Below are 21199 nucleotides of genomic sequence, written 5' to 3' on the forward strand. Positions count from 1 at the left end.
TATTCTCACATATACATAAATACAACGGTTTCCGAGGGGGATATTTCACTGTCACACCACAGGCCTTTTCTTTGGAGTATTGGAAATCTGTTTGTCAGAATAATTTAGCGTGAGACACTCAGTCCCTGCTTTTAAGAAAAGAGTGCATCAACCGATCTTATCTAACCAATTCTGTCTTTCTTTGTCCAGAGTGAGATTTACAGAGGTTTCTTTGTGGCTGACATATCTAAACATTACATTTCCTGCGCATGAATAATGCCTTGTGCTCTTTGTATTGTTTGGGGGCAGTAACCGAATGAATGGAGTCCTCTCAGGTGCACAATGACATTATGTTGTCTGGATGTTGCTGAACTTTTTGTAAGGTGGGACTCCATCCGACCAGGACGGGAGATTGTGTGACCAAAATATTAGCGTCTAGAGACTCTGCGAATGTGTAGGCTTAAAGGTCCAAAGAAAACATTCTTTGAATTCTGAGCGGGTTTTACTGGGGGCTCTGCGCGTCCGTGAGCATGCATGTGTTTTTAATTTTGTTCATAGAGCCCTCACCGCCTGTATCAGTTGGAGCTCACGGTCTGTTTGTGTGTGTTTTCTTTACATCCCACAGGTAGAGGAGGGCGGGAAGGCGTATCTGTTGCAGCACCCTCTGCAGGCGGGAGATGAGGTGGTCATAATTAATGAGGTGGAGTTGAGTGGATGGAGGCAGGAGGCCATATCACTCGTTAAAGGATCTTACAAAACACTGCAGCTCACAGTACGAAGGTAAGACTTCAGCTTCAGTCCCATAATGCTCTGGGGCTCTTATTTGATTTATGCACACTAGTGTTTAAAGGTTTGGGGAGATTTTTTTATGTTAAGTTTCTCATGCTCATCAAGGCTGTATTTATTTGATAAAAAATGCAGTAAAAACAGGAATGATGTGCAATATTATTAGAATTTAAAATGACTGTTTATTATCCAAATGCATGTTAAAATGTAACTTTTACCTGTGATTCAACACTGAATTTTCAGAATTACTCCAGTCTTCAGCGTCACACAATCCTTCAGACATCATGCTCAAGAAACGTTTCTGATTTCATTATCAATTAGGGCTGTGCAATATATCGAAATTATCGAAATAACGCAAATGTACATATCACAATACGCATATCGCAATGGCACGCAATATCGGAATGATTTTAAAGCAGCACTTGGTAACTTTTGCTCTCGGGGTCCCCCTACAGTTGGGAAGAAATAATGTCCTCAACTACTGTCGTAAGCTCTGTCATCCTACAACAGGGGATGCCATCGCGCTTGCATTTGTTGACATGACAGCCCTGATAGCCCTGAACTAGTAATGCGCGGGTCGTCTCATAACCCGCGGACCCCGTATGTCTATTTAATGGTCGCGGGTGCGCGGCGGGTTGTAAAAATATATACAGTGGTGCGGGGCGGGCCAAATAACTTCATAAAAGCGGCCCGCAGGTTGGTGCAGCACTAACAGTTCCCCTGAACACTGCAGAAGGAGTTCACATGCAGGTGTATTTCTGGCGTCGCGTGTGAAATGTCTTCATCCCAGGTACAGTCAGTGGCATATGTTTCAGCATGTTATATGAATATAATTTCATGGGTTTTATTTTTTTCAAATGCCAAATAATCGCGATGCTCACGTTTACAAGCCAGCGTCATTATAGTAGTCTATTGGTTACCGTTTTACAGAATATATATGATACTTTAATTCAATGTTTGAGTGGTAGGTAATCACCACAACAAGCAGGACAGTAGGCATGTGCCGATATAAATTTTTCATGCTGCGATTAATTGATGACGTTTTATCACGATATACGATATTATCACGATATTTAAATAAGTTGCAAAAAAAAAAAAGTGTTGCCATAACATAACAGCTTTAAGAACTATTTTTGTAAGAACAAAAATAACTGAATGTTTAAATACAATAATGCACCAAAAATATATACAGCTCTGGAAAAAAAATGAAGAGACCCCTCACTGAGAAATCAATGTTATGTGGTCTCTTTATTTTTTTTTCAGAGCTGTAAAAGTACAATTTTCAAACAGATTAAAGTGCAAAAGAATTAGGCTATAAAGAACAACAGGTAGGCTTACAAATTACAATAAGGGCTCATTAGTTAATGCATTACCTAAGATTGAGCAATAGCTACATTTGGTACAGAAAGTATAATGTTTTTGTTAATGTTAGTTAAGAAATACTGATCATTGTTAGTTTTATCTTAGGTCCATTAAAAGTTATTTTGATTTTGATTTTAATGTTATTAAAAAGTAACTAAGAAATTAACATAGAATGATTAATTCTTTATAAGTATTTTTCATTGTCAGTTTGGTAATAATGAATTAACATGTTAACTAATGAAGTCGTATCTCAAAGTTATACTGAATAACAAATAATTAGAACAGTTCTAATTATTAGGGTTGTAGTCCAGATTAAAACATAAAAATGTTTAAATTTGAAAATAAATAGCCTATTAAGTCTTTAAGTATTAAGTATTTGGTGCTGTGATGAACAACATTGAGATTACAAAAACGAATGGCTGTTTTAAAAACTACACGCGTTTTTTTGTTTGTTTGCTGGTTTCCGGGGTAACCGGCTTCATTCTGCAGTTCATCAGCGCCCTCTGCTGTCATTGAGCGGCACTTCAGCAGCGCGTCTCCTTCACCCGTTCAGTCATGTGCAAACGCACGTTGGGCTTGTTTATATCTGAGCGCGTGTCCCTTTGACGCAGAATACAGCGGTGCTGAGCATTCATACGGTTGATGGGCAAAGTATTCTTGAATGCATTATAAAAAAATTATAAATTGTTAATAAATTATTATTTACGATATTTTAAAGTGCCCACGATAACAATATCGTGCATATTCATTATCGTGATAAATCGCATTATCGAAAATCGGCACATGTCTACAGGACAGCACCGGTCGGGCACGCCTCCTTCAGCTCACGCCGACGAGCAAACGCTGGTCCAATGTTGATCCTCGTCCTGCCTTTAATCCCATCACTTTCTTGTTTCCTCTTATTGCTTTCCTCCAACAAAACCTTTTCTTTCTTATTTGTCTCTGCTGCTTCGGACATGACTATATTATCCGACGAACAAAGTTGGGCTCGCACGTCCGAATGTAAGGAAGTGTGGGTGTTGGTGGAAGTGACGTATATGCCGTAAAGCAGTCGAATTTTGTAGTTCTTTTTGTTCTCGGGTTACTACCCGAAACCCGAAGTTTAAAAGTACGATTAAAAACGATACAGACCCCATCAGGCTATGGCAGACGTGTCATTCAACCTATTGTAAGTCGATGTATCATCACAAGAGTCTTGAAAATATATTATGAAGGTTGAAAAGTTACCTAGTGCTGATTTAATAGGCTACTTCAACTCTTTGAAAAGTGTACATTTTAGGTCGACACATATAGCAGAGAATAGACTGGGCACACGACTGGTACTTATGTGACTTGCTTGATGTTAAAAAGAGTTATTAAACTCAATAACTTCAGAAAAACAACTCCTTACAATCTTGCGCTCTCTGACACGCACACATTGAAACATTTATGTTAAAATTATATAATCAGATTTGTGACACATTTTTGCTAAAACACTGCTGGTGACTTTCAGAAGTTGTAGCGATGCTTTCTTTTCCCAGAGGGAATGTGAAACATAAATGGTATCATTGTATAATATTTTTAAAAAATATAATTCAAAATAGATTTTACACACTAATATCAATATCGTATCGCATATCGAGTATTGCATATCTGATTTTTCTTCAATATCGCACAGCCCTATTATCAATGTTAAAAACAGTTTTGGGATGAATAGATTTTGAATTTTGATTCATTTAATGCATCATTGCTGAATAACAGTACACATTTTTTACTCCCCCAAAACTTTTGAATGGTTGTCTATCGGAAGGTCTGTTTAAAACAGTTTATTGACAGGACAGATCCTGAAATGGCTTATTAGATTGATCATTTGCCAGCAGTCTTTGTTAGTGCTAGACTTTCCCCATTCTCTCTTGTCATGAGCTTTGCTCCAACTTTGTGACCAGTGGTTTATAAATCAAATATTTTCTATGCTAAAATCGGACTGAATGACCTTTGAAGCTGTTATGAAATATGTAAGAACATTAGTTGGATTTATACCAAGTTGCTATATATTTTACATAAATCTAAGTAGATTTTTTTTTAAAAAACAAATGTATGGCGCTTGGCCATGCAAATCTCATTACCACAATGCTAGAATGACGTGCCGCAGCACATTTCTGTGTGGTTTCTAGGGTGTATAAGGCGGTTAGTGTGTTGCTAAGGTAGATAATAGGTTACTTAGAACTTTTATCATATTCCTGTTGAAATTGAGTAATCCAGGATATTTTTGTTGGCCAAAACCCAGAAACTAGTTTGCATTTTAACACTTCCGGTTCCTTCGTCACTTTTTTTTAATGGGTTTTGGTTAAATGTTTGAAATAAGGTGTGTGGTGAACACAAGCTCAAGACATTTTCATGTATGATTCTACAGCCGAGAAGGAAAACTCGTATACTCACTAGACCGCTTTCACAGCCTATTTGTGTTTATCAGAACTGCAAACAAGTTGTTTTTTGGCAAAATTTGCCAATTTTAATCAAAGTAGGTCATTTATATGAGTCATGTAGATCTGTAGTTTATTTATTTATGGGGGGGGGGGGGGGGGGTTGCAAGCACAATAAACCTCATAAAAAACATAAACAGGCTACTTTTCGAGTCCTCTTTCGCGCTTGAACAAATTAAATTAGTTAAATAACAGCTTAAATGAACTTGGAGTTAGCAGCCTAATAACTTTTTCTGTCATTAATGTTAATCAATGAACAAAGGTAACAAAGATCAACCCTTATTAAAGCTACAGTTTTCGATATTTAATTGTGAAATTTATCAATCATCATGTCAATCATCTTTTTTTGCTTGAAGCAAATGTCTTTTCCCTTTATTTTATTGACACAGTGCACCTGGATTGATTTATATGTTAAAAACCACTGTCATTTTCTCCAGGGGGGACAATGACCCCCTCTTGTGAGTTGGCAGGTTTGGTGTAACTCAGACTTTTAGGGAAAATGTTTTAAAACAGAACTTGTTTTTCTGTTTCTGAACAGAGAACTTTTGTAATACTTCTGTGCTTCTCATCAATTTTAAGCATCCTTTCTGAATATAAAATAATAAGATAAAATATATATAATATATTTTAGTTAGTTTAGCTTAGTTTGTATGCGGTCATGCTTTAGCGTGCTGGTTCTACGGTCTTGCACGAACTAGTCTGGCACTGCCCTTATCAACATTACTGCTGCAGGGTGGACGTGTTTAACACCACTAAAAATAGAAAACACTTTCCTTCTGATAAAGGCACACGTACAGGTCTTATAATTTGTTGCCATTGGATTCCTGCCCTGTTAAAGGGTTAGTTCACCCAAAAATGAAAACTAGACCATGATTTACTCGCACTCAATTCATCCTAGGTGTATATGACATTCTTCTTTCAGATAAATACAATCCCAGTTGGGATTGTCCTGGGTAATCCAAGCATTATAATGACATTGACTTGATGGTTCATTTTTGAAGTTCATAAAAGTGCATCTATCCATCATATAACTGCTCCACATGGCCCTAGGGGGTTAATAAAGGCCTTCTGAAGCGATCATATACACCTTGAGGGTGTGTAAATCATGGGCTCATTTTTTATTTTCGGTGAACTTTCCCTTTAACCCAACAAAAAGCACGTGAACGATGCTTGACACATGATACGGGTACAGGTGAAACTGGCAGGTGTGTGGTGTTACCATGGTGACAGGTGGATGTGTATGGTGAGGCCTCTAGGGGGCGGGACTGAGCAGAGTTTGTCTCCTGAGAGAGTTCACACACGCACACTCAGATATAGGTTACAGAGTACCGGCATCACCGACGACACAAAGACGGCTGTGTTCTCACAGGAGTGAGAAATGCCGGGTGGTTTACAGCATTGCATGTGTTGCGGTTTCAGGGCCGGTACCCAATAATATGTATTTGTTAAGAGAAGCAGTTCTGAAGAAGTGTTCAGTTATGATATAGGATGATTCACACATGATTGTGAAAGCCTGTGCTGCTTCCAGGACTAAATGTGATTCACTGATCGTTCATGTTTTAAAAAGTATATAAAGCCTGCCAAAGTTACAATATTCACTGAATGTTTGGAAAAGATGATATTTTGAGGAAAACTTTATTAATTATATTCTCTATATGATGAACGTTAATAGGGTGCAAAAAAACAACATTGGAACACTTTTAATTTTTTGTATAAACTAAACAATTTTAAAATATCACGGGGTGACTAAAAGATGACGGAAGTTAGGTATTTGGGTTAGCTGTCCCTTTAAATTAGTTTAATGCATATACCTAATTTGAGGTTAAAAATGTTTGCATTCGGTTGTGTCTGGTTTCTAAAGACCGCTTTGTAGTGCAAAAATCTAGAAAAAATAAAAATTTTAAATGACATATTGGTATTGGCAAAGACATGCATCACTAGTAGTGTTACAAACAAATTCTGTTAATTTTTTGGTTTTAACATTTTTGATTAATTATCATTCACTGTTTGATTAATTGCAATGACATAAATTAATTAGAAAAAAAATTATGTACATCTGAAATTATTTTATTTTAAGAATTAACAGCACGGATACAAATTGATTTTATATATATATATATATATATATATATATATATATATATATATATATATATATATATATAATATTAATAATTTATCAATTATTAATTTATTAATATATTATACTTTATTTAAAAAAATTTAAATATACATTATATTGTCTGTCTTTTGTTCTTTGATTAACATTAATGACAGAAAGCAGCAGGTTTATTAGGCTGCTGTTACTTTAAGACCTGATGCACATGACCCGGATCTGACACACATCCTATTTTCTCTCTTTGCTTTCATTTAGCACTTTTTAACTAATTTAAGACTGTGCTTACAAAGAGATTTTTGTGTTTTTTTGTCTGTTCAAGCACGAAAAAGAACTCAATGTGGCACTGTTGTGCTGTCTTCAGCTGCTTTCTGTGCACTCGTTTGTTCATAGACAGCGCGGCGGTAAAGATTTGAGTTCTTTTTTGCGTCTTATTGCGCTTGAATTGTTTAATTCAATGAATGAACGCAGCTAAAGGATGACAGGAAAAAACTGATGCTGCTTTAATTGCGTTAAATATTTGTAACATGTTAAAATAAAAAAATGAATAATGTGTTAACGTGTTAATTTTGACATGGGCTGCAACAACTAGTCGATAAAATAGATAACCATTTGTAGAACCACACAAATACCATATAGTTTAGCTATGGATTTGAAGGAAAACGTATTTATTATTATGTGGTTACCAAGGAATAATAATAACCTTGTTATTTATTTATATTTATTTATTCATTTATTCATTTTTGTTTGTTTTATCTGTAGCAAAACCATGGTTCTATGGCTGTAATGGTAGATATATTCATGTTTGAAGGACAGCATTGGGCAATATTTTTTTCTAATCATTTCATCGAAAAAATAACTGACCAACTAATCGATTATCAAAATAATTTTGACAGCACTATGTATGTGTATATGGCAACATAATCAATGCTATAAATTATGCTGATTTGTTTTTTATTTTAATTTTTTAGAATTAACAAAATAATACATATAAATAGGCTGTGTTGTTGAAAGTAATTTCTCTATTTCAAGAGTGAGTGTGAGCCTTTGGCATGTGGTGACAATGACATCAGACACTGCAATTTACACAGTGATGTGCACACACACACACACACACAAACACACACACAAGGCCCCTCTCAGCCTGGATAATGCTCTTATAATGGGAGGCATTGTGTCACACCTGGTTTTGTGAGGACGGTGTTGGTGTCACGTTCACCCAGACTGACTCCAGATCAGAGGTGAAAGAACACGGGGAAATGCAAAAAGAGCGGGATTGTAATTCTCAGGTACAGAGAGGAAACAAGATGTTTGGGGGATATTGAGGGCAATCTCAAATCACGAAGCTACAATCTGATTGGCTGCCTTTATGCAATTTCTGTAGCCAAGAGGCACAGGTGTTTTTCAGTGTGGCAAAAACACGTTTATGTGTGTTCTGCAGGAGGAGGAAAGTCATACAGGCTTGGAACAAACAAAAAATTAATAGCTGCTTCTTTAAGTGCTTTTGAGGAATAACAGTTGCTGAATTTGAGCAGGTTTGTTGCATCAATCTTTGAGAAAGGACTTTTGTTTTAAAAACTGGCAAGTAAATTAGGTATTTTTGAGCACATCTGTGTTTTGATTGGCTCTTGGGATGATATATCTCTCTATATATCGATTCTTTAGGAAATAGGATCTTGTTTATAACTTGCAAAGCTGCTACAGTGATTGATTCCAAGGAAGAGCTAGTTTTGCCAAAGTCTTTGAGATGTGTTGTTGAAGTTTCGAAAGACTTTCAAGTGTGCTTGAAACACTAGTAACAAGAATTTAGTCTGAATTACCCACCCTCAAACATCACGTAACACACTACCATTCAAAGGTCTGTGAGATTTTTTTAATATTTATGAAAGAAGTCTCATGCTCACCAAGGCTTCATTTATTTATTTAAAAATATTGCAATTAAGTATTTTCTATTGTAATATATTTTAAAATGTAAAGTATTCCTGTGATCAAAGCTGAATTTTCAGCATATATTACTCCAGTCTTCAGTGTCACATGACCCTTCAGAGATCATTCTGATATGATGATTTGAACATTTATTATCAGTGCGATTTTCAAAGTAGTCAGATCACAGTCACAGTCAGTAGTCAGTTCTTTTCACACTGCACGATGGATCGTGACGGGGGGTTTTACATTGCATGACTTTACTCTGTGACATCTCTATCCCATCGGCAAAGTACGTTTCACAACTAAACACACGAGAAGTGATAAGGAAATAACGCAAGATCACGTGTGCGTGAGACCGGAATTGTCATTAAAAATGATACCAGCTTGCGATCCAAATTGTCTGTGTGCAGAATTGCAGTGAAAAAGAGAAAAAAGATTATGGAGGAAATGGTTGAGGAGACACGGAGAGCAAAGATTGTGTTTTGCAAAGAGAGTTGGAGGTAAATAGTTTTGCAATGTGTGGCTGGTCGAGCAAATGTTTGGGCTTTGTTTCTGTTTGATATAATTGTAAATACATATATTAAAATACTCATATTCTGGTCTATAACTCCAACCCCTGAAATTCCCGCTGCCCTGTTTTTTGCTCTCTTACTGGCTCTCGGTCATCGCCGATGTAATTTTCAGTCAGAACACATTTCACACAGCAGGATTTTGAATCACTGACAGGTCCAGATATTTAGCATGCCAAATATTTCATGAGCATCCATGAGATATTTGGATGCTGCACACTGGTGGTTGAGGAGAGACCCCTGTCATGAGTGTAATGCGCTTTGGGTGTACAGTAGTACATATGAAAGCGCTATATAAATGCCTCATTCATTCATTCATCAGCGACGAGTCATTGATTCTCTCAGGTCACGTCTTTTGATCACTTGTGTGAACAAACACAGATTTGCCTTTCTCGTGCATTTGTCAGCGATTTCGCAAAACCTGTCTGCTTCAGGCCTAAAATCGTGTAGTGTGACCATTTAAAGGATTAGTTCACTTTAAAATGAAAATGATCCCATGATTTACTTACACTCAAGCCATCCTAGGTGTATATGACTTTCTTCTTGATGATGAACACAACCAGAGTTATATTAGTACATATCCTGACGCTTCCCAGCTTTATAATGTCAGTGACGGGGTCCACTGAGTTTGAAGCTCAAAAAAGCACATCCATCCATCATAAATCTCCACACGGCTATGGGGGGTTAGATGTTTTGCTTTACAAAGTTTTAGGTATGGATATTTTTCTTACAGAAGTGCATTGCTTCACTTCAGAAGGCCTTTATTGACCCCCTGGAGCCGTGTGGAGTACGTTTATGATGGATGGATGGATGATAGACTTTTTTTGAGCTTCAAACTCAATGGACCCCATCATCACTGACATTTATAAAGCTTGGAATTATTGATATAACTCAAAATGTGTTCATTAGAAAGAAGTCATATACATCCATCTAGGGTGAGTAAATCATGGGAGCATTTTCATTTTAAAGTGAACTAATCCTTAACTGTCACCGTCCCACAGGTGGGACGCTTGGTACTCTTTATTTTGATGGCCTTTTTTTCATATCCAGTGCTTTAGTAATCATCATAAATTAGGTATCATTCGAAAGCGTACAAACTCAAAATTCATCCTGTGAAAACCACTTTGAAATCGGACGTTGCATTACAATGGAAACGGTACTCGAATTTCTTCTAGCAGGCTCCGCCCCTAGTAGGCGGTGTCATGTTTCACATTACAAAAATTATTTGAACTATTCTTGACCAAATTCATATCGTCGGAAAGGTCAGAAACTCAAGGTTTCATATTTAATGACAGTTTTGTGATGGAAGTGATATTTGGAAAGAAATTTACTGGAAAATGCATTAAAAAAACAATCAATGGAATGTGGATGACACCTGGTGGCTATTTGTGGTACAGCGCCTAAACAAAATCTCATGGGAACTTCCATTTTTGTGATATCAACTTTAAATTTGGAACACAACTTGGTTAGACATATGATTCTATAGTAATTTTAGAGTAAAACATTTTTTGTAAAATATATATTTTAAATAAAATAAAAAATATTTGGTCCATAATTTTTCATTAAAGGGTAACTAAACCCCTGTTCACAGCCTAACTCCGCCCTCTGGCAATATTTGAAAAATGCTGCAAAAGTGGGCAGAGCCCAGCGGAGACAGAGGGGACGAGACGAGGGCGGGGATGAGGGGCGTGCACCTCAGACCCGTAGTGACAACTTGTTTGACAGTTGTCAGACTCGCAAAGATGGATAGTGACTGGAGTGAGGACAGTAGTTTTGCAACAGAGCAGTCATCTAAACTAGAGGACTTTTCTCCACCACCTTCACCTGAAGTGGACTGGAGGAGGGTGAAATGTCTGTAGACACAGAGTTTGTAGGCTCAAACTGCTTTAACTCCCGATGCGACAATGCTTTCATTCATTCATTCATTCATGCTAGCGAAGCAGCAGCGCAAGAGAGAATGAGATCACTAACTAATCTATGAACACTGAACAGCCATATACTTATACTGAATGCCACAAAAAGCGCAGGACCAATAAGTTCAAACCTAATAGCCTATTACAACAGATTTCCTCATATTAAATATTCCTCATGCATTAAATAAAAGTTAGACTACATACGCCAGCAGTCTAGCACGTTACGGATTTGTTGTTTGTTACCACGGCAACCATTTGCGTGTCAGGGTTTGTCTGAAAGCGTCTGAGGTATGAAAATTATCTGTAGACATGACGGGCGGCAAAAATATCAGAAGAAAAGCTATACATGTACTTACAACTGCATTATATATCTGTATTTTCTTAATTAGGATGTTGAAAGCAAGTGAAGAGAACTTCTTACAATGCTACACTAACAACTATGCTAATTAACTAACTAGGCTACACAAATTAATCTAAATAACTATATGGCTGTGCTAACTAGATGATAATATATGCTATCCTGATAATTTTCTATACTCGCAATTACAACTCCTGACTCGCTACAGAGGTTTTGAACTGAAACAGGATGCTTTTATACCAGGGGTGTGGTGAGCTCGCGCCAGGGGCGTGGTGAGTTCCCGCCAGGGGCGTGGTAGTGAGCCGTTGGAAGTACAAACCTACGTAACGAAGTACCATAACGTCCAATAGGAAAATTCAACTGCAGTAGCCACCGTTCAACCTTAAGAGGGCAGCACTAAGACGTTTTTACACTATATATTATAGAATTTAAACACTTTAAACCCAACTGTCAAAACATTTACTGGACTCAATGAACAATAATAATGAAGCTCCATTCTTGCAGATCATTAACTAAAAAAAGTTGTTCTAGGGTTTAGTTACCCTTTAATTGAAACTTCCATAACTTTTTCATACTTTAATATTTTGAATTGCTTTCACTTAAGCAATAATCTGCTGAGTGTTTTCTTTAAAACGACAAAACGTAGGTTTATATTTGCATTCTTGAATTACAGCCATTTAAGTTTGGATAGTGCATTTTCATGTCTATTCTTAAAAGGGGTGACAGTTAAGGGGTTAACTGCTTAATATTTTTGTAGAAACTGTGTATTATTATTATTATTATTTTTTTTTCCAGAAGTCTTTGATGAATGGAAAGTTAAAAAGAACAGCATTTATTTGAAAAAGAAACCTTTGGTAGTACAAATGCCTTTATTGTCACTTTTGATCAAATGAATGCATCCTTGCTGAAGAAAGTATTAACTTATTTTCCAAAAAAACATCTCTCTGACCCTAAACATTTGAACAATAGGGTATACAGACTCAGAATACACAGAGTGTTGTCAGAACAGCTCAGCGGTGGAACAGTCTGCTAAAGGAGGATGTTGATTTACATATGAGTCCAGAGGTCAAACATCGGTGGAAGGAGGGAAAGAAAACACAAAGGAAAAAAGCTCAACAATGCGCGCACACACACACACACACACACACACACACACACACGCATGCATGCTCTCTTTGGTCCTCCAGGTTTCTTTAAGTTTCATTTCTCGTGGTGGTTTTCTGTGTTGACTCTAAGCCTTGTGTGATCTCTCTTGCCTGTCAGAGTCAAGACTCAAAGACAGATCCAACAAGCCTGTCTTAGCCTCAGCAACAGCCCCAACGGGCCTGGCAACAGTCGCCGTGTGGCCTATGACATCATTGCCTCGCCATTCAGGAAGAGTTATACAAGAAAAAAGGACTTGAGACTGTGTGTCAAAGGGGGAAGGTGTCTGAGAACGTCAGCTCTCGCTGATGGTGAAGTGATGTGCAACTTCTTCGTTTTACCAAGGATTAAAATATTAGTCATTTTATGAATAGACCAGATTCTACTGGGTCCAAATAAACGCGGAGATCTTTAGTTATGTCCAGCGGAAGCAAGCCTAAAGCCTCTTACAGCTGATTAACAACTTTTAAGAGCGTTCGTTAAAGCTCATGTGAATGCTTGGAGAGATCAGGTCTCAGTCCAGATTAGATGAAGGATTCAGAGGCGTTTGCTGAATCAGCCAGGTATGTAAAACACATGAATGATTCACAGTGGCAGAAATATCCATTTGGTTAATGTGCTTGGGATTTTTATGCAAATTTGGAAGTGGAATTTTTTCATAAAGGTGGAGTAACCTTGTTCCGGAAAAATTGTTATTGCACGGATGGTTCTTTCTTTAAGATGAGGTATTAAATTTCTGCAAAATGATTGTCACCTATCAGAATGGCTAAAATAATGGTTTCCAAAAACACACCCCTAGGCTTTCATTTGTAGGAAAATTGGTCATTTCACCCCAAACTCGCACTACTTGTTGAGCTAAATGCTTTTTTTTGTAGGCCAACCTGTTCCTATTTAGTTTTCCTGGTTCCCTCAACAAAAAGTTTAAAGGATTTTCCCAATGGTTTTTGGATTATTGCAGAAAATAAGCTCTGTGAATCACTCTTACTTTTTTCCATCATCATGATAATCTTCACAAATTAACACAACTTTAATACATTTTCTAGCCCAAGTACAATTTCCAGAAAATAAAACCTAAACGTAACTTTTCGTTGTAAATTTAGCAGAGTTTGCAAGCAACTTACTGTATTTTTACAGTACCACTACTGTAAATAACATTTACAGTATACTGTTATTACCAAAAACAGTATCCTGCTGTAATATTATGTTTTACAGTATTACACTGTTTTGTCTACAACAATAATTAGCATTTATACAGGGGAATACACTCATATCTGCTTTTAAAACTGTAATTGAATTAAATTTGTCATTAAATAATTAAAAATATCATACTTTTGTTGTTATGTTATGACAAAGAAAATGGAAATATCCATCTTCTCACACTCCAATTTCCATTTATCCTCATCACAGTCACAAAGGTTTTAAACCCGACAGAAAATAACTCTTCTCCGTCTGCGTCACATGCAAACTGAGGCCTGAAAGCGTACCGACGCTCACAAAAGCTCCAAGTACACACAGATTCACTCAAACGGCCGTTTAAAGATCTCATTAAACCCTAAATGGTAGACAGAAAACACCAAACGCATTGGGAGAGAAGTTCAAATGTATTTACTTGACCTAGAAACTAAATCTATACCTAACCTTTTATACAGTATGATACTGTACTCGCTGAAAACAGAAAACTGCTGTAACTTTACAGACATTGTGTAAAAGATACAGCAAGCATGTTACTGTTTTATAAAAAGTATAGTGCTGTTAGAAATTACCTGTTCATTTACAGTTAAGTTTTACAGTGTATGTCAATATTTGCAGTTAAAAAACAAAATTGCATGCATTTTGCAGAAGAACATTGTTTTGGTTGAGCTTTTATTCTGCATGACCGTGCATATTAATATGGTTCATTAAAGTAGCTGGAGCAACTTTTCTCTATTTACGGATATGATGAGATACACGGGCAAAGTGATCCATGTACGCAATTGCCCAAAAGACCCTTCATGACAAAATATAATCAGCTTACCAATTAATCAGGGTACGGGTTGATGATGCATTTGACTTACTTTTGTTCATTTTGATTTCTGTAAGGACCCTTATTGTCAAAGATGATGGATTTACTATTAGCATATAGTTTGGATTGGTGGTATGGTTGTGTTCTGCGCAAAAAAATGCATAATTTACTTTAAATATCTGCGAATGGGAAAGTGTGGGTAAGAATAGATTGCCAGAGTGTGAGTATAAACACATTGAGGCTATAAAAGCAGAGATGAGGTTTCCTGTTTAGCATGATAACTGTACCCTACAATTTCTGTAGTTCCATTTAGACACCCAGTGAAAAATCAGCGCTGAAAAGATGTGGACAGGGTTATTTTTGTGGCTAACCTTGATTGGATATGCATTTGTAGGAGTTTCCCTTTCAGATGCAAAATTAGTGGGAAGAGAGTTTCTAAATGACTCACTCAAGGTGATTTACTAAGGTTTGCGCTAGTCAATTTACTGACGTTTGTGCCATTATTTAAATTACACTCTTCAACCTTGTATTATCTTCGTAACAGATGATTCTCCTAAAATTCCTTAGGTGAAGTAAATGTTGTTCTGACACGACGTAAACAGCACTGAGCGCACACAAAACCACAGAAAAAGAGAATTATGCCAAGCATCTTGGTTAAGGAGGTTTGTTGTTGGCTTGTGAACATTTTAGCTATTGTTTAGAAATGCACAAGCCTTTTTTTGTTAGGTTCACGGTTTCTTCCAGACCTCTCACTGGGTTTTTTTTTCTCATTCATAACCTGTTTTGATTATGGTGAGAGAGAGACATAAACCTTTCTTACCTCTAAAACATATAATCAGTCTCAACGTGACACTCAGGAACACTGTAAATATTTAACAATGTCTTGTTAAATGATGCTTATGTGCCAAGAGCCTCACCTAACACCTGCCTGCTTCTCAGTCTCTGCTTTCTCCTCTCTCACCTCATTGGAAGACTAATTACAGGCATAAGAAACACAAGATATGTCCTGAATGGACTACCATCTTAGTTTACTGCATAGTGCACAGTATATTCTGCGTAAAGCATTTAAAAAAAGTATGTTGAAGATAACATGAGACTGACCCTCATTGGTTCTTGTTGAAGTGGTCAAGTGAACATCCTTGAGCTTCTGTTTATCACAGCTGATGTGCGAGCTGATGAATGTTTAAATGCGTATAAAAGACTAATACAGACGCCTATATAAAGCGATCGAGTCTCTTCAAAAAATTTGGACTAAACCGCTCCATTCAAATGGGTTAGTTTAACGATCTCTTTATGAACTTTTCAAGTGTCAAAAGTAGTTGCGTAGCTGTCTATGGAGGGACCGAAAGCTCTCTGGTTTCATCAAAAAGATCTTCATTTTTGTTTCAAAGCTAAACGAAAGTCTTAGAGGTTTGGAACGACATGAGGGTGCGTAATTAATGAACTATCCCTTTAATATCTTTGCACACTGTCCGCTCAAAGATGTTGCATCTCTAAATTGATTCCCTTTTAAGCTCCAGGCCTAAAATGAATGAACTCACTACTTAACCTCACTAATTGAAAATCATTGTTGGTTGGCTATTGTAAACATATTCTGCAAAATAAGGTCCTGAGATGTGCTGCTGACTTGCATGTTCTGTGAAACACAACCAAGGCCTTCAGGTGTGTGTGTGTGCGTGACCTGGCCTGTATGATATTGATCATGAGCCCGCAGTAAAGTAGGATGTAATTGTCCACTCAGTGTTTAATCAGGGCGGGTGATGGTTCAATAAGACATGATGCAGTAGGTGAGGTTACCTGACCACACACACGTGTATCCGACTGCACAGCAGGACATCTGAACCTTAGCACACACCTGAAACTGATCACATGCTTATGTGGACCTGGACCTGTTTTATTATAGGCTGGTCGCGGCATGAGATACTAGCAGACACCTTTGGTTTGTTTATATCAACACAGGGAAATGGATCAGTGTTATTATGGCAGTTATACAGCGTATAATGTTGCATAATGCGTTTCGGTGCACTCTGCCAGACCACTATACAAATGACAGCGAGATAGGGAGGGAGGGAGATATTGGCTTGTATGTTGAACAAACAGTGTTTGCTGCATGACTTTTATTTGTCCTGTTGAGGCTGTCAGAAACTGAGAGAGAAATAGAAAGAGAAATGGAGTAAAAACTCTAATTGAGCCCAATGTTTGTGGGTTTGCACATATCTATCTGTCTATCCATCTGTCTGTCTGTATCCTATCTATCTATCTATCTATCTGTCTGTCTGTATCCTATCTATCTATCCATCTGTCTGTCTGTATCCTATATATCTGTCTGTCTGTCTGTCTGTCTCCTGTCTGTCTGTCTATCTCCTGTCTGTCTGACTGTCTCCTATCTGTCTGTCTGTCTGTCTGTCTCCTGACTGTCTCCTATCTCTGTCTGTCTGTCTCCTGACTGTCTCCTATCTGTCTGTCTGTCTATCTCCTGTCTGTCTGACTGTCTCCTATCTGTCTGTCCGTCTCCTGTCTGTCTGTCTGTCTACTGTCTCCTATCTGTCTGTCTGTCTGTCTGTCTCCTGACTGTCTCCTATCTCTGTCTGTCTGTCTCCTGACTGTCTCCTATCTGTCTGTCTGTCTATCTCCTGTCTGTCTGACTGTCTCCTATCTGTCTGTCCGTCTCCTGTCTGTCTGACTGTCTCCTATCTGTCTGTCTTTCTGTCTCCTATCTGTATGTCTGACTGTCTCCTATCTGTCTGTCTGACTGTCTCCTATCTGTCTGTCTGTCTGTCTCTTATCTGTCTGTCTGTCTGTCTGTCTCCTGTCTGTCTGTCTGTCTGTCTGTCTGTCTCCTATCTGTCTGTCTGACTGTCTCCAATCAGTCTGTCTGTCTGTCTCCTGTTTGTCTGTCTGTCTGTCTCCTATCTGTCTGTCTATCTCCTGTCTGTCTGACTGTCTCCTATCTGTCTGTCTGTCGATCTCCTGTCTGTCTGACTGTCTCCTATCTATCTGTCTGTCTGTCTCCTATCTGTCTGTCTGTCTGTCTGACTGTCTGTCTGACTGTCTCCTGTCTGTCTGTCTGTCTCCTATCTATCGGTCTGTCTGTCTGTCTGTCTGTCTGTCTGTCTGTCTGTCTCCTGTCTGTCTGTCTGTGTGTCTCCTATCTGTCTGTCTATCTGTCTGTCTCCTATCTGTCTGTCTGACTGTCTCCTATCTGTCTGTCTGTCTATCTCCTGTCTGTCTGACTGTCTGTCTGTCTCCTATCTGTCTGTCTCCTATCTGTCTGTCTATCTCCTGTCTGTCTGACTGTCTCCTATCTGTCTGTCTGTCTGTCTATCTCCTGTCTGTCTGACTGTCTCCTATCTATCTGTCTGTCTGTCTCCTATCTGTCTGTCTGTCTGTCTGTCTGTCTCCTATCTGTCTGTCTATCTGTCTGTCTGTCTGTCTGACTGTCTGTCTGACTGTCTCCTGTCTGTCTGACTGTCTCCTATCTGTCTGTCTGTCTGTCTGTCTCCTATCTATCGGTCTGTCTGTCTGTCTGTCTGTCTGTCTGTCTCCTGTCTGTCTGTCTGTCTGTCTGTCTCCTATCTGTCTGTCTATCTGTCTGTCTCCTATCTGTCTGTCTGACTGTCTCCTATCTGTCTGTCTGTCTATCTCCTGTCTGTCTGACTGTCTCCTGTCTGTCTGTCTGTCTGTCTGTCTCCTATCTATCGGTCTGTCTGTCTCCTATCTATCTATCTGTCTGTCTGTCTGTTCATTAATTTTGTAGCACATAACTACACTGCTCAAAATCTTTATTAAAAATCTGAATATTAAAGATACACACTAAAAACAATCGTTTCTTCAGTAAATTCAGCAAGGATGTTTAGATAGAGATGTTTGCTGGAAAACAAAAAAATAAACCTAATTTTTATTTTTTTTGCAGTCTAGTTGTATATGAGCATTAAATATGTTTTTATTAGCTGTAATTATGTTGCTTTACACAGTATTTTGCTTTCAGCGAGGGAAAACGAATGCATGATGCTGGAAAGTGTCTAGTTAGGACAGAGTCACATTACTGCGGCGTCTGATGCAAAGCGCTCAGTCTTTGAGCTTTTCTAGCTAACAGGCCCAGATGCTGTTTATTGCGCTTTACTCCCGTGAACACCCTCCTCCACCCCCGTACAAACACATTTCTAGCCAGTCCCACCCCCCCTTGTTTGGACTGAATGCGTTGTGGTGGTCAAGGTTAGCATGTTTCTATGGCGACAGTCAGCTCTCACACAGATGCAGGGCTCAGGATTCAAAACAGGTGTGGAATAGGACGGGTTTTCCTTATTCCCACCTGTTAGAGCAACCGAAGAGCCTTTCCTGATATTGCCACACACCTGCCCTTTTATATATGAAAGGACAGGTGGGTGACACTATTCTTTTGGAAAGTAAATCTCTTATGCTCATCATGGCTGTGTTTATTTGATCAAAAATACTGGACGAATTGTAATATTGTGAAGTATTACAAGGAAAACAACTAAAAAGCTATGTATTATGCATGCCAGGCCAGTAGTTAGTTGGCAATGTTACAATTTGGCATAAGTAAATAATACTTTTTCGCTGGTTATAGTAGTGGTGCTGTAGATTTACCGCACCACTACTACGACCACAAAATCTCAGAAATCTACACTTAGATGGAGAAAGTCTTTCTCTGCAAACTCAAACAGCACAAACAAAGTCCGGCAGTCCGCCATTGTTGTTTTGGTTGTCAAATTATCTTGCATGACTGGGCTGGACTTGACACGTATTAACAGTGTTAAAAAAGTTACTTTTAAAAGTAATGCATCACAATATTGCATTACTTAGTTACTTTTTATGGAAATTATTATTACGTTACATTTGCTTTACATTTTCTCACCAGGAGTCCGTTCTTCGTACGTCTCTAACTCCGTTAGCTGGATTCGATTGCTAATGATTTGGCATGATCTCGAATTGTTTGGTTCTTCAACGCTCATCCTGGACTTGCTGTGATAGCAACAGGTCCGTAAGCCCAAAGCTGCTCGGGATCAGGCTTATTTCATGTAAACAGGATTAGATTGCATCTTTTTAAGCTCCGTTGATACTCAAAATATGTCCCAGCCACTGCTACTTTATTACAAGAGTTTATTACTGAACCAGAGGCAATAATAATTTAAAATAATAATATAAAAACTATTTGAAAATACTATTATACTATATGCACAGTCAGTTTTTGAGATGGAGATATTTATTTGTGATGGAATAATTACTTTATAATTTTATTGGAGGTATAGTTAATCTAAGCCGTGCATTAATTTGAGTGATGACGGATGTTATTGGAGTGGCTTTATGCAGCGCAGGAGATGCAGATAGGCTCTCCGTTAACTTTAGTTTTGTGTAATATTCTGAGTTTGAATTGCACTGTTTTTATTCATTTTGAAGAATACTGAGTCTGTTTTTTGTGCCAGTAACATGAGTGAATGCATTTCTGACATGTAGATTAGAACTTCAATAAGCATCACGTTTACACGGCGCACACGACACCTCGCGGTTTCTCTCGACATGGGGGACAGGAGAGGGACGTGACCTGAAAGCCATACTGTTAAGTTAGTGCACACACTAGAAGCGGCAAGCTATGAACACACACACTGCAAAGAGGTGTCAGTAAACAAATGGGAAGACAAAGTAAATGTAAATTTAAAAGTAATGCATTACTTTACTAGTTACTTCAAAAGTAGATTACTTGTAATGTGATACAACAACAAAATGTAAATGTACAGCCAAAGCGCATAAAAAGTTTTTAGTTAAAAAAGGGGGTCCTGTAAATGGCCCCTAAAACTGTGATGGAGGGAATAAAAATGAGGACATGAACTCAGCTGTGAAACTGGTTGAGTCACCATAGGTACAAATATTTAAATCCCCATTAGCATAAGCTTGAATGAGGAAAAGTGAGGGACAAGAACGCGGCTGAACAAGAGGAGAGAAAAACAGAGAGATAGCTTGAAGGCAGGACAAGAAGAACCTGCTATGTGACATCACCGCTGTGGCTTTCAGTCAGCCCTGTGGCTCCTCTGATTGGCTAAGAGGACGGCAGTCATTATCCTCTGATGTGTGTCACCCGTGTTTTAGAGCGAGCAACAGAGAGATGTTGTTCTTCCCCTGCCAGTCTGGAGTCCGTGTGCAGTATGTGGAGTCTGGCTCTTTTAAAACCAAATGAGTGAAGTTGGGATTTATTTCCTGTTGCTTTGGATGTTTGACTGCAGGTTTGTTTAGGTCCGTTCTCGGGGAAACAGCCACACTGACACTCCATCAGCGTGACAGGTACAGTAATCCCAGTCACATACGTACATATAAAACAGGTAGAAGTTGTTTCCTTTCTGTGTTTATAAAATCTCATTGCTGTGTCTAACAATGCGTCTTTGTTCGGAATAAAGCGTACTACAGTTATATATCATTAGATAAACAGCAGTGACTCAATCGAAACCCGTTTAAACCACATTTTTCTTATTCTTTTATAATTACTACGCATGCCATATTTATGACCTTATTAATTCTGAGATTTCATGGAATATTTGTAACATTTCATTAGTCACACTGAATGACTATT

At 38.0% G+C, this 21199-nt stretch overlaps 1 protein-coding gene across 2 annotated transcripts in view; it reads left to right on the plus strand.

The window, feature by feature from the left end:
- Window positions 1-21199, plus strand: part of shroom3 (shroom family member 3) — a 76677-nt gene that overhangs the window by 15324 nt on the left and 40154 nt on the right. The window contains exon 2 of one of the 2 annotated variants that reach the window (XM_067424755.1): window positions 605-759. In XM_067424755.1, coding sequence (XP_067280856.1) covers window positions 605-759 — 155 coding nt within the window. Of the gene's footprint in view, window positions 1-604; window positions 760-20738; window positions 20914-21199 lie in introns of those variants that run through there. The other variant, XM_067424757.1, reaches the window with a different exon arrangement.

This window comes from Pseudorasbora parva, chromosome 18, assembly GCF_024679245.1.
Source record: "Pseudorasbora parva isolate DD20220531a chromosome 18, ASM2467924v1, whole genome shotgun sequence".
NCBI classification, from domain to species: Eukaryota; Metazoa; Chordata; class Actinopteri; order Cypriniformes; family Gobionidae; genus Pseudorasbora; species Pseudorasbora parva.